The following is a 13257-nucleotide window of genomic DNA, read 5'->3' on the forward strand; positions in this document are numbered from 1 at the left end:
AGAATTTGCTTGGAAAGCGTACATTCCTTAACTGGTAACACCAAAGGTACTTTCAAAATAGTAGTTTTCATAATAGTGACTAATGGGCCTGGTAGTAGTTAAATAGTTAAACAGAATTGAATATATATATTATTTGAAATATATATTTTTCTGTCTGTTCTGTTGGCAAATTTTGCAAGTCATTTTTTGTTTTATTTTATGTAGTATTTCTTACAAAAAAGGCAATTGATAGGTCAAAATGGCTTGTTATGAGAAAATAATAAAAGACAAAAATAAGCATATATTAATTTCCTTGACTTATGTACGGTTATTTGTCTCAGATTTGAATTGTAGGAGTTTTTGCCGTTTCCAAATAGGTTATGGAATACAGAACATTTGAGTTTGAGTTTTTGAAAGTCCTTAGAGCCCAGGCTCCTCACTCGTCATGTGGGCTACACATGCTTTTCCTGCCCATGTTCCTCTGTCCTCCAGCTGGCGCCATGGAGATCATTCCAAGACACCCATCATGAAGGACATGCTATTTTTGTGAGACTGCTCTCAGAGGAACCAAGGAACCTGTGAGCAGAGAGACAGGAGCATCCGGTGGGAAGAGTTGAGGGAATGTCTGATGTACAGCCCAGGTAAAAACTCATATATCTTCACATCTGTTGACCACATACAGTGTGTGTGTGTGTGTGTGTGTGTGTGTGTGTGTGTGTGTGTATGTGTGTGTGTGTGTGTGTGTGTGTGTGTGTGTATGTGTGTGTGTGTGTGTGTGTCTTCCATAAAGTGAAAATGCATCAGCTGGGCTCCCACCACACAGAGTAAATTGAACATTGAATATTGAACATAAAACAATGTGAAATGGGCACTGGCAGGCGCATCACTAGAGAGATTTGACTAATTGTCAATGCCGATGAGGACACGATGAGGACACGCAATGTCTTTATTTTCAACTCTAGATGGTGCAACATAGCAGTGATGGACTTTAGGGGCTATTCCCGTGGCTGGCCAAAGACAAGTTAAGGGTCGGACTTTCTTCCTGTTGATGGCAAAGGATGACTTTATTTGTGTGAATATATCATGAAAATATCTTGACAAAAATATTAAAGATTCTCTGTTATAAAACCATTGTTTTGAATGACAAGAACCTAGAAGAACCTATAGCCTGCTATATTCATTCATATCAAAAGGCTTTGTATTTACAAATGGGTCCCAGTCATTCAAAGTATTTGGTTTGATGATGGAAATGTGTGGGCACATAATGCTGTGTAGCCTACAGGTCTAAGTGATGTGAAATAGCACCTCATTACGTGAAATGAGGATTAACTTCATCAGCAAAAGCAGGACGATTTTGCAAAGTTGCTCTGTAGAATGAATCATCACTATCGAGCAAATCACACTGTCTTCACTTAATGCTTTTTTTGTCGCGCCTAACGCACATGAACGCGCACTTGTGTCATGACGTTAGTTTGAGTAGCCCCGCCTGTTCTGTAACCACCAGCAATAATTCAACATAACAGGCAGTTATGGCTCTTGTATTTAGTGGAAGTAAATAGCTAATTCCGAGGGTGAAATGTCGCACACGCAGCGTCCTGGTTAGAGATCGTCTCGGGGTGATTGAACCTTTAAGCAACTTACCAAGAAATGCCGAGTAGGGTACTTTAAACACCTGAACTCCCTTGGACTGAATAAAACGATGAGTAACCCATCACCAGCAAGCTTCGTTCACGCTCCACGTTGGACATCGCAGAGATCTATCCGCTTCGGAGACCACACGCACCCTTAAAGCCAGGATGCATTTGGTACAGGTGCTTTGGGTTTTTACACTTATACGGCATGCAATAACGGATCTCTCTCCGTCCGCTTGCACTAAACTGGAACTAGATCACCTGAGGAGGAAAAGGGTGGAGGCAGTGCGGGGACAGATCCTAAGTAAGCTGCGACTTAGCAGCCCCCCAGACGGTCATGTCTCCAATGAGGCGCCGCTGCAATTTCAAGCGCTATTTAACAGCACCAAAAAACTTCTAGAGGAACTTAACAAGGAGCGACGGCACAACTGTGGCAGTGCGAACCCTGAGGATGAGTACTATGCCAAGGAAGTCCTCAAAATCAACATGATGGATGAACCAACCGAGAACAGTGAGCAAAATATTTGTATACTTGTGGTGGATCATACTCTAATGTACTGTAGCGTTCATTAGTGTATTCATATTTAGTCGACAAGCATTCGCACTGTTGTTAGGCTATATGTGAGGATTTTTAACAGTTTCTCCTCAGTCGAAAAATGTTCTTAGATCAAATAAAACGTGCAGTGTGTTTTCGACTGTCAACATGGCACCGTTTATCACCTGCAAGTTATATGGCAAAATAACAACACCTGACGTGCATTTTCATTCATTGTCAGTTGAAATTTGATGACCAGTCTACACAATGTAATTTCAATATAGTTGCGTAAAATTAGCTGCACAAATTAATTGCGTAAAACAGTTCAACACAGCAAGTAAAATAGGCTAATTTGTTTGATTGACATTATGTAATGACTGTGTGGAATAAATAACAGATATGTCCCTCTGCATTCTTACATAAGTAATCGATATGTCAGATGAGGTGTGATCAGATATCGTCAGTGAGGCCTCAGTCAACGTGCGGCTAAATGATCACGTCCAATTTAACTAGTTGGGTTACTTAAATTACGTCTTCATGACTAGAGAGGTCAGCAGGTTTCATACCGAAGTGATGTCAGAAATTATTAAAGTTTAATGTTTACATGTGTTTTAAGCAAGTTTGGTTGAACCAACTGAGGGAGATACGATTCAGTTCAGTAGCCTAGAGGGTTCATTATTGCAAACAAAGCTAAAGACATTCCTAGTGCTTAATGCAGAGGAAGAGTTGACCTCAAGGTGATGTTGGTATAGGCATTTGTTCTGCTATGTAAGTGTTTCATAGGCTTATTCGAATGGCTTGGGTTTGCGTAAAAGATGCAGCAAAGACGATTAGTGGAAAACGATTTAACAGTGAGTTTGACCTAGTTGCAATATTTCATTCTACACAATTGAAATTCATCAAACATACTGCTCCAAAATTAGTTTATTTAACCAAGCCTACTGAATTTGTCAGCGTTGCAAATTGCCGCAACATTATTTAAAAACAGACAATTAGACCATAAATAGTGATGAATAGAATATACCATGAATAGTGAATTTAAAATGTTTGTGATGTATTATTTTGGTTCTGTTCTATAATTTTATTTTGAGTTCTACATATAATTAACTTACCAGTGCTCTTCCTGTAAGGATGGGGTGTCATACAAGGACACACTCATGTGAGGTTTGTCTGCATGCATTTTGGCATGGTTGCTTCACTTGTTGCAGGTGGGGTTTATGATTGTGCAAAGGAGAGTTCCAGATTGTTCTTTTTCAACGTTACAAGCCTTGAGAGGAATGCCAGCAGCCTGTTCCGTGCCAAGTTTCGACTCCTGCGGGAACCAAACCCCAGGGCCAGACAGAGTGAACAACGCATCGAGCTCTACCAGGTCTGTCCCGCTGGAGATATGCAATGGAAAAAGGACTAGTTTCACAAGGGCAGAGGGGACGATGAGTAGCCATCCATTTACATCCACAAGACAGTGCAGGTCAGGCCCCAGTGAAGTTAGTATGAATAGCACATACTCAGATTTCCATTCTAAATTACATGTCAAAGATTACATGTAAAAGTAGTCATATATCAGGTATATGGGTACTTAGGTGACATCATTTCCTACTCCATGGACCTTCAAGGTGGTTTTTACAGCATTCTTTTCAGCCTTTCAGGATCAGAGGATGAGTAGCCTACTGATTTTGCATTTGTATCAGGCAGAATTCAGAGCATGACCATGTTGCTTGGTCTGTGGTGGATGGGTTTGAGGTTTATTGACTAACACAGGTGATCTGCTCCTCAGAGACGTAAAGGTGAACAAGGTGTGTCAAACCAACGCTACATTGATGGCAAAAATGTCCAGACTAAAGGTGCAGTTGAGTGGATCACATTTGATGTGACTGAGGCCATTAGGGAGTGGCTGACACATCCAGGTAAGTGGCAAAGCTGAACCCATCCAGTAAACAGTGATTGAATGAGCGAAATCATGTAGTGTAACAAAATAACATAAGACTAATTTCTGAAAGCTAATAAACAAAGAAAGATAAGAGATATTTTACACACCAGATATTTCCCATTCATAATCGTTTTTATTTATTTTGTGATGTTATGATTATACCGTGCTATTTGGTTTGCGGATCACCCTTTATCCTCTTGTGATACTCTCATACTGGATCCTGCACCCATCCAACTTTGGCCGGGGATGTGCGTGGCCTTACACTTCTTCATGAAAGCTAATATACAGGATTTTATAATGCAATGCAATACAGCTCTCATTCTGCATGGTACCAGAATAGGCTCTGAGATTAGATCTGTCGGGCTGAGCTTTTTTCAATTGTTTCCATCCACAGAACACAATCTTGGTTTAGAGATTGGTGTGCATTGTCCATGCCCGTCCTTCAATCCAAATGGTGACACCATCAACAATGAAGATGAAATACTGGAAGTGAAATTCAAAGGTAATCAAACAACTCTCCGCTGATGTTGATGGGAATCAAATCAATGACGTGTGTGTGTGTGTGTGTGGGGGGGGGGGGGGGGGGGGTTGATAATGCCTGGGAGTCTTCTTTCCATTGGGGCGAGTCATTCTGGAGTGCAATATGTCCTGTTTGTTCTGTTGTTCAATTCATCGGGAAAGGGAATACTAATAACATCAAATACGTGGGTTCAACTCCAACCAACGAAGCACACACATTATATATTACTACACCTTACATCTGCTATTTCTTGATCTATTAAAAACAGCCTGTTAACTCAAGATATGAAAGTTTTGGAGTTTTGAATCTGATATTTCAGAGAGGTTTTATACTTATAGTATTAACAGTTACACATGCACAGAAAAATTGGTTAGTCTCTTTCAGAATTCAGTATATATTTTTAAGAGCTCTATTAGTGTAGATCTTGGCCCAGTCTCTCTAACTAGTATACACATGCACAGAAAAATTGGTTAGTCTCTTTCAGAATTCAGTATATATTCAACGAAAAATTAATCATTTGCCTCTGATGCACAGTCTCTCTATATATACAGTTTATCCACCTCTGATATTTCAGTATGCATGCACAGAATAATTGGTTAATCTCTTTCAGAATTCATTATATATTCAAGAGCTCTATTAGAAGCTACCCTGCAGAGAAGCAGAGGTTATGGGCAGGGCTATAGTGGAGGCTAAACGCAAGTAAACACAGTTTATCCACCTCTGATATTTCAGTAATAGAGTTTATCCACCTCTTATTAGAGTTTATTCACCAATTGGCACTTTTAACAAAGTAAAATAAATCCACACTGTATTATCCATATTCACATTATGTACACTCATTAACACTCTAGGAACCATTTAAAGGAATTATCCGGAGTAAAATGCACTTTAGATCGATTTACGGATGATTGGGGGTACATACGTTGAGTTGACATCAAAATCATGTCATTCGGATGTGTTTTGAGAAAGTTCGATTGTACCGTTTTCAGTCACAACTCGTAGCCTGGAAGTGAGCAGGGCATTTCAATTTTGCCGCTACAAAACGCTATTTTTATACCTCTTCTACAGTTCCAAACAACATAACACTTACGTGGTAGTGAGTAGAGGGTTCCTAAAGCCAAACCGAAGTATCCCGAGGTCTTTATGTGGTCGAATAGAGAGTCCAGAATGAATTTCATCAAGCCAGTACCTTTCCGGAAATGTTGCCATCTTTGCTGTAGGAGTCTTATTGCTGAGTGTGTTGTAACACGCTCTGGAAATTCACAATTGCGTCGCCGTTTTTTTTTTTAAACGGCGACGAAATTGTGAATTTCCAGAGCGTGTTACAACACACTCAGCAATAAGACTCCTACAGCAAAGATGGCAACATTTCCGGAATATAAAAATAGCGTTTTGTAGCGGCGAAATTGAAATGCCCTGCTCACTTCCAGGCTACGAGTTGTGACTGAAAACGGTACAATCGAACTTTCTCAAAACACATCCGAATGACATGATTTTGATGTCAACTCAACGTATGTACCCCCAATCATTCGTAAATCGATCTAAAGTGCATTTTACTCCGGATAATTCCTTTAATACCACTGGAAAAACATTGGACAATAACCTCCATCATCATCAAACATATTCTGAATGTATATTTTTAAAATCCGATACCGCATGGCGCAGTCCATCTTACTGTGTTACCCAGCTCTTATTTTACCACTGCACCCCTGCTTATGGGCCCATGATGGTATGGCTTTGGTGTGCTGTTTGGTGCAGGTGTAGTGGCCCAGGAGGAGAGGAAGCGTGGAGACCTGGGACGCCTGAAGAGGCAGCGAGAGGACAGTCTGCCCCATCTGATCCTGATGATGCTCCCATCACATCACTCCAGTACCAAGTCCAATCACCGCCGCAAACGGACACTGGACACCAACTACTGTTTCTCGTAGGTCTCTACTTAACGACGAATAATTAATCATTTGCCTCTGATGCACAGTCTCTCTAACTAGAATATGTTAAACATTCTATTGGTAATTATTATATTCAATTATTATGTTCATATTGTATATGAACGTTTTGCCCTTACAAAATACTACATAGCCTACTCACCCATTGTCATGGATGGACATACTGTATGTATCATTACTCAAGTATCTTTTCTCCTCCAGCTAATGGAACTGATTAAAACTCCGTTTTGTTTTCCTCTCATGTCTCTTTGTCCCCGGGTCCCATCTGTTCCGTCAGTAACTACGAGGAGAACTGCTGCGTCCGCTCGCTCTACATCGACTTCCGACGCGACCTGGACTGGAGATGGATACATGAACCCAAGGGTTACTATGCCAACTACTGCTCTGGGCCTTGCCCCTACATGCAGAGCTCCGACGCCACCCATAGTACGGTAAGGACACCGTACCTCTAGGACTTTGTTGGTGTCAGCTATTTTTTTACTACTTTGTCCTTCCAAACAGTGTGGTGTAGTCAAAAGCAGTGTAGGCTACACCTATTACACTACATCAAAGCAGAGGTTGGTGTCACTTGAATATCGTGAACAGTTGAAGCAGATGTAGAGAAATTAATTAGTCAAATGAGAGACCATCACAACTCGCCGAGCTATAGTTTGAGTTTAAGGCATTCACTTTAGTCCGGTTTATGGTTTAGCCTGTGTGCACAAGTATTGTGACATTATGTTATTCTGTAAAGAATGCTCTTACAAGTATTTTTATTGCATGGTTATCCAGTTAGTTTTCGAGTATGAAGAAGCATTCAAGTAAGAATTTGATTGTACTTAGTACACTGCCTTTTACACATGCCAATGAACATTGAACGTTGAACATGGGTCTACTCCTGGCTTACCACCATGTCATCTCTCTCTGATACCAACAGCTGCTGAGTCTGTACCAGACGCTGAACCCAGATGCGTCCATCTCTCCCTGCTGTGTTCCTCAGGAGATGGAGCCCCTCACCATCCTCTACTTCTCTGGCCGCAACCCTAAGGTGGAGCACCTCTCCAACATGATCGTGAAGTCCTGCCGCTGTAGCTGACGGAGAGGAGGGAGCCAGAGTGCCTGGGCTGGCTTGCCAAGTTTGCATGTGGGGACATTAGCACGTGTTCCACATCAATGTCAGGTTAAGGGCATGCTTCAACACTGCTGACTAAGGTTATGCGTGCAGCCATGCGTGAGATCACGTATGGATTCTGATCCCATCCCAGGATGTGGACTTACAAAAGGACCTGCACACTGACAAAGAACAAAGAGTTGAGGTCAGATGCTAAGCCCGTTGGATTTCATGGGTTTTTTTATTATCTGATTTTGTTTTTGTTTTTTGTCGCCTACAGATTGCTTTTTTGAACGGCAATCCAAAAATGGAACGTATTGCAGTACATGATGTATTTCCCATATTATTTTTCTGCATTAAACTCAGTGGTTTACCTCAATTACGTCACATAGAAGGGACAGTAAGTCAGAAGGTAGAGACTTTCAGGACTTTTTGCACTTGACAATGCATGTGTTATGTAAACTCTAGATCCCTTGCTAGTTTAGACTTAGTCTGTAGAATACAGAAGAAAATGTAGACGTTTGCCAGCAGTAGATGTTAAAAACATGGAGGAGTGTTAATCGAAAAGTATTTCTTTTCATCTTGTATTCCATTTGACTGTGAATCTAAAGTGAAATAAATAACTCAGAATGGATGATGGGTCATTATTTACTAATAGGTGAATATGGGATGCTTTGTCAACATTTGTTCATCTAATATTACTGTTTTTTTGTTTTAATCCATAACCCTTTTATGTGTTGCACTGTCTGAGTAATAACAAAATGCTCCCAGGAAAACCATTAGGGCTTACACACTGATGGATGTGTGCTGACAGGTGGTCAGGGAGAATGCAGTGCCCAGTCTCTCTCTCACACTAGGCCAGGCTATTCCCCTAGTTAGGCCAACAATGACAGGGGCCCCAGAAACCCTCCCCATGTTTTCTGAGTGCAATCAGGCGACGTGCACAACCACCCAACCTGCTTGAAAACTGCAGCAGTGGTGGAAAAAGAGAGAGCTGCTGCTTTGTGCATGGCTGCCCTGTAGTCTGAAGAAAAAACAAAGCATCTTTCGAATGTTCTCCCAATTTGCCCACAGAAAGTAGCACCAAATCTCTGATCATAGTGTTTAATATTTGATTATTTAAAACGACAGTAACATATTTTTTAAAGTATAAAATAATATCAGTATATAAAATATTTGGGTGTTAGATATTTCAAGGCCTGCTTGCATTGAGGCTATGTTTGTATAGCCTGTAGGCCTAATGTTGCGTTGATTCATGGATATCGAAATGTCAATACGCTTTTTTCCCTGCTTTACAGGGGTCCATTTCCCAAAAGCATAGTTGCTAACTATGATAGCAACTATCTTGGTAGTGTCACTGCCAAATGTGAGTAGAGTTACGCATGCACAAACACTTAATCACATTGTCACATATCACGTTTTTAATTTTGGAAAAGTAAAAAATAAGAGCATGTGTTAGTTTTACTAAAAAAATTGGCCAACATAATTTCAATACCATATTTCGTATCGTTAACGTAGGCCTATCTGTAACGTGTGACGCAGCTGTCAACTGATATTTGGAAGATGCATCGTAGTTAGAAACTATGCTTTTGGCAAACGCACCCAGTAAGGCTAACTGATAAACAACGAAAGAAAGAAAGAAAGAAGGCAAAAAAGGATGTATGAATAAATGAAACTGACAAGCTAATTGTGATGTTATCCCTGTCCGCTGAGATTGACATTGGTCCATATGTTTCCCTAATAGGCCATTAGAAAAATATATCGGCTAACAGATAAAAGTCCTTAAGGCCAGCTGAGTACCCTGCTCCATTTTATACGCGTTAGCATGTATGTAACAGCTAACTGAGCGGAGTACACTGTGTATCCATGGAGGTTAATAGGCAAGAGATCGAAAAGTTGCCAGTGGGCTTAGAGGTCCATGCGAGGACAGCAATCGGCACAAGAGGATGGATGAGGAACACCAATAGAGGCCAACTATAGCCTCATTATCACATATGTCGGGGCAGAACGGCAGAGTGAAAAAACACACATTTATGAACTAATTTAATTAACCAGAAGAATAAAAACGAAAAGCTGATTAAATGATTGTCTACACGTGAGCTATCGTCACTCTGACCGCTATACAATAGGGCCAAGGTCTTTCTGCAGAAACAATGAGTGCCTTGGTGCGCGCACCCCCGCTTTCACTTTTACTCCCTGCATTTCTACATTGTGACAAAAACTGTCAGTCAGACAGTGAATTTTGGTTTACTAAATTAGCATAGTGGTAACAATTATCCTTTTAATTCTACCTGAAATCTGCTCAATGCAGACGTTATAATGCAGACCCAAGCAGCAGCAACTGTCTTGAAAGACGCACACTTTCAATTTGATCAGAGCGGCTCTAGTTCTTCACTGGCTAAATTAATGTGATTGGCTGGATGACCGTTCAATCAAATCAACAGACCTATTGTGTCTCTCTGTGTGTGCGTTATGGTAGATACGGTTCCGACTCTTTACGGGAGCGTTTATTTCCATATTTTACTTTCAATTTAATCTGACAAAAAGTGTGGGGGATAGAATCATGTTCCAGCAAAAGTGTGTACGTTATAACACCCACATCCCCCACGCTTGGTGCGAGTCCAATTGGGACAATATCCTTTATGCCTGTTGATACAGTTCAGGATCCCATATTATTTTGATTAACTAACAGCCTAATATTTATACAATGACAATGAGTTTGAAAAACAATGAATTATAACAAACATCTATAGGCATGTGCATAAAACAGCGATTGAGCCAGTGAGTTAGTAGGCCTAATCAAGGATCTTTGAATGAACTGCTTATGAAAGAATCTTTGCTGCTTATTTACTACGCAATAATGTTGCTGTCATAAACGTCATAAACGACACACTTAAAACTCCATGCATCTGTTCTGGATGGAGCGCAAAGCAACACACAAACAGACCGATCGAGGAAAGGAAGTTTAGGCCTATTAGAGAGTTGTTCTGCCGTAGCCTATCAATATAGCGAATTCACATTTTGTCCTACAATCAAGAGGTTGCGTCTTCTTCACTATGGTGAGTTTGGAGGAATTTCGGTGATATTGTCATTTTATTTGATTTTATAAGTCCCCCTATTTTTCCACTTTTTAAATGAATCATACTAGTCTACTGTGCGTTTCCAAATAATAAGTAGAGTAATAAATGCTAGGCCTACCCATTTCACCTTAAACATTGTGGGAAAAGTTTGAGAGGAAAAACGGCACAGGTAAAGATTAACGTCTTGGTTTATGTTTAGGCCCATGTGAACAGTAATTCACCAGCGACCAAAGGGAGAGCAACCTCCCAGGTCAAATCCAGTGCAGAGGACCTTGATGTGGTAAGACTCGGAAAATGTATTGCACATAAAAAAAGAAACCTATCTTAGATAAAGTTGGAATGTAAATCACAGTACTGATCAGTGATCACCTCACATTTAACTTGCAGGACCTGACTGAGTTCACTTCCAAATTAATTTCTGCAGAGGATCTGGAACGTATGCATCGTTCTTCAGAACCTCACAGACTTAGCTCACCAAGGCTTAATTTGGACCTCAGGGCTGAGACGCTGAAGGTTGTGCGGGATGCTGCAACAGGTCAAGAACAGGCTTTGAAGGTGGCCATAGAAAGCATGAGGAGAGAGATGAAGCAAGTGATGAGGAGCAGACAGGGGGAAAGAGAGAGGAAGTTAGCGGTCCTGCTGGAGGGTAGACAGACGCGGGTCACACAAATGGAGAAATGGAACGAGGGAAAGAAACACATCTCCCATCAAAAAAGGGAAGAAGGAGAGTGTTTAATGCTCAAAGACGCCATTGCTCAGCTACCCAGAGTAATACATTCCCTGGACCGCATGAGAATGGTGGAGCTTGAGGAGTGGGTCAAGAAAGAGGAAGAAGAGGACAGCTTGGAGTGGGCAACATGGAGGGAGCAAGTTTTACACTTGGACACCATCTCCAGGCAGCAGAGCAGAGATGCAGTGGCCAGAGTCGCTCAGCTCTGGAATACAGCAGAAAATGGAGGACGCAAGAACATTGTGAGTTACTGAAAAAAAGATGCAGTTCTGTTTTGATCTATCTTGTCAAAATATTAGTGTCTAGTTCTTAATGTATAATTTCCTAAGATAGCACAGTACTCATAAGTTATGGATTATGATAGAGGATGCGGAGGAAAGGAACACCCTAGCTCCTGTCATTTCATCTCAGATATTGTTGGTGCATTAGTATCAGTACAGCCTTTCACCCTTGAAGCGTTGTCAATTACAAGATGCTATTTTTCTTTCAACAATACAGAGTGCTGCAACACTGGCTCTGCCATCCAAGCTCCCTCTACTGCCATCTAAGCTCCCTCTACTGCCATCACAACTCCCTCTACTGCCATCACAACTCCCTCCTCTGCTGTCAAAGCTCCCTCCTCTGCTGTCAAAGCTCCCTCATCTGCCATCCAAGCTACCCCCATTGCCAGCCAAGCTCCTCCCTTTGAACCCACCCCTTCTGAGAGCATTCTGCAACCCAGTTGCCCCTCTGCCTCCCATCCAGTGCAAGAGAGAACAAGAGGACCTAGACTTAGAGAGTGTTTCAGAACATTCCACACAGGTGAAAGAACATTCAGACCATCAGAACCATGTCATACTCCTCACCAGTATAACCCAGAATAGAGTTTTATGGTGTATGTAATCTACACACATGTTGGACATATTTAGGTGTCAGGCAGAACTTGGACAATATTAGCCAATTAGAAGTCCAGTCTGACTGCTGCAGTCAGTAAATATGTAGCTGAAGGAAAAGTATTGCAGCAACCTAATGACAGTCAAGCTCCTCTCTCTTACTGTCTGTCTGTCTGTCTCTCTCTCTCACACTCTATCTCTCTCTCTCTCTCTCTCTCTCTCTCTGACACAGAGTGCTGTGGCAGAGCACTTGATGGTGAATCTGGATGCTGATGGTCAAAGTCCAGAGGCTACCAGCACACTGTCCTCTGAGTCCCTAGCAGCAGGTGACAGCGTGGTAGAGCAGGAGAGGAAAAAGACGAGAAGCATTAAAGAGAGGTGAGATTGCAACCACACAAAACAGTTAACATGATCTCTTTGAAGAATGTACTAGACTTGAGGTCGCTGATGAACTGACACAAGAAGTTGGGGGAAATGTAAACTTATACCTGTCAGCTCAACAGAAAGCCGTTTTTGAATACTTCAAAGTTTTTGATGTTGTAATAGAAATTGCAATAACTCTGTGAAACATTTTCTTTTGTTTGTAGGTTTTTCCATTTCCTCAGAAAACTGAACTGCTGCAGTGCCAAAGAGGACTAGGCAGACCCATGGTCCGTGTAACGCTTTGCAGTGCTATGTTCTATTTGCAGAATTCACATGAAAAAAATATATAAATAGGTCTAAAAATCCGTTATCCATTCTTTAGGACGGCACAGTAAATGGGTTATTCTTGCATATTTTGATTTTCAATTGAGCACAGTTACGGTTTTCTGTTCAGAAGTTAAACATTTAAATGATGCGTCAATTGTCTAATTTTCCTTTTTTGAGCTTTTGGTTGCACTGAACCACGAGCACCGGGGGGAGAACACCATCTAACTGGGCCAGGCTAGATGGTGGAAGAGAGCGCC

At 41.3% G+C, this 13257-nt stretch overlaps 1 protein-coding gene across 1 annotated transcript; it reads left to right on the forward strand.

Annotated features, from left to right (window-relative positions):
• The first annotated feature begins 1550 nt into the window (after positions 1–1550).
• On the forward strand, positions 1551–8262 carry LOC143109368 (transforming growth factor beta-3 proprotein-like). Its single transcript, XM_076272081.1, has 7 exons — positions 1551–2121; positions 3354–3514; positions 3920–4049; positions 4467–4574; positions 6351–6516; positions 6816–6969; positions 7455–8262. Exons 1-7 carry the CDS (start codon positions 1776–1778, stop codon positions 7611–7613), a joined length of 1224 nt encoding a protein of 407 aa, XP_076128196.1. The 5' UTR covers positions 1551–1775; the 3' UTR covers positions 7614–8262.
• The last annotated feature ends 4995 nt before the right edge of the window (positions 8263–13257 follow it).

This window comes from Alosa pseudoharengus, unplaced genomic scaffold (genome assembly GCF_046254945.1).
Source record: "Alosa pseudoharengus isolate Yale_2024_CS ecotype anadromous, Long Island Sound unplaced genomic scaffold, YU_APseudo_1.1 YU_APseudo_1.1_scf_7, whole genome shotgun sequence".
NCBI lineage: Eukaryota > Metazoa > Chordata > Actinopteri > Clupeiformes > Clupeidae > Alosa > Alosa pseudoharengus.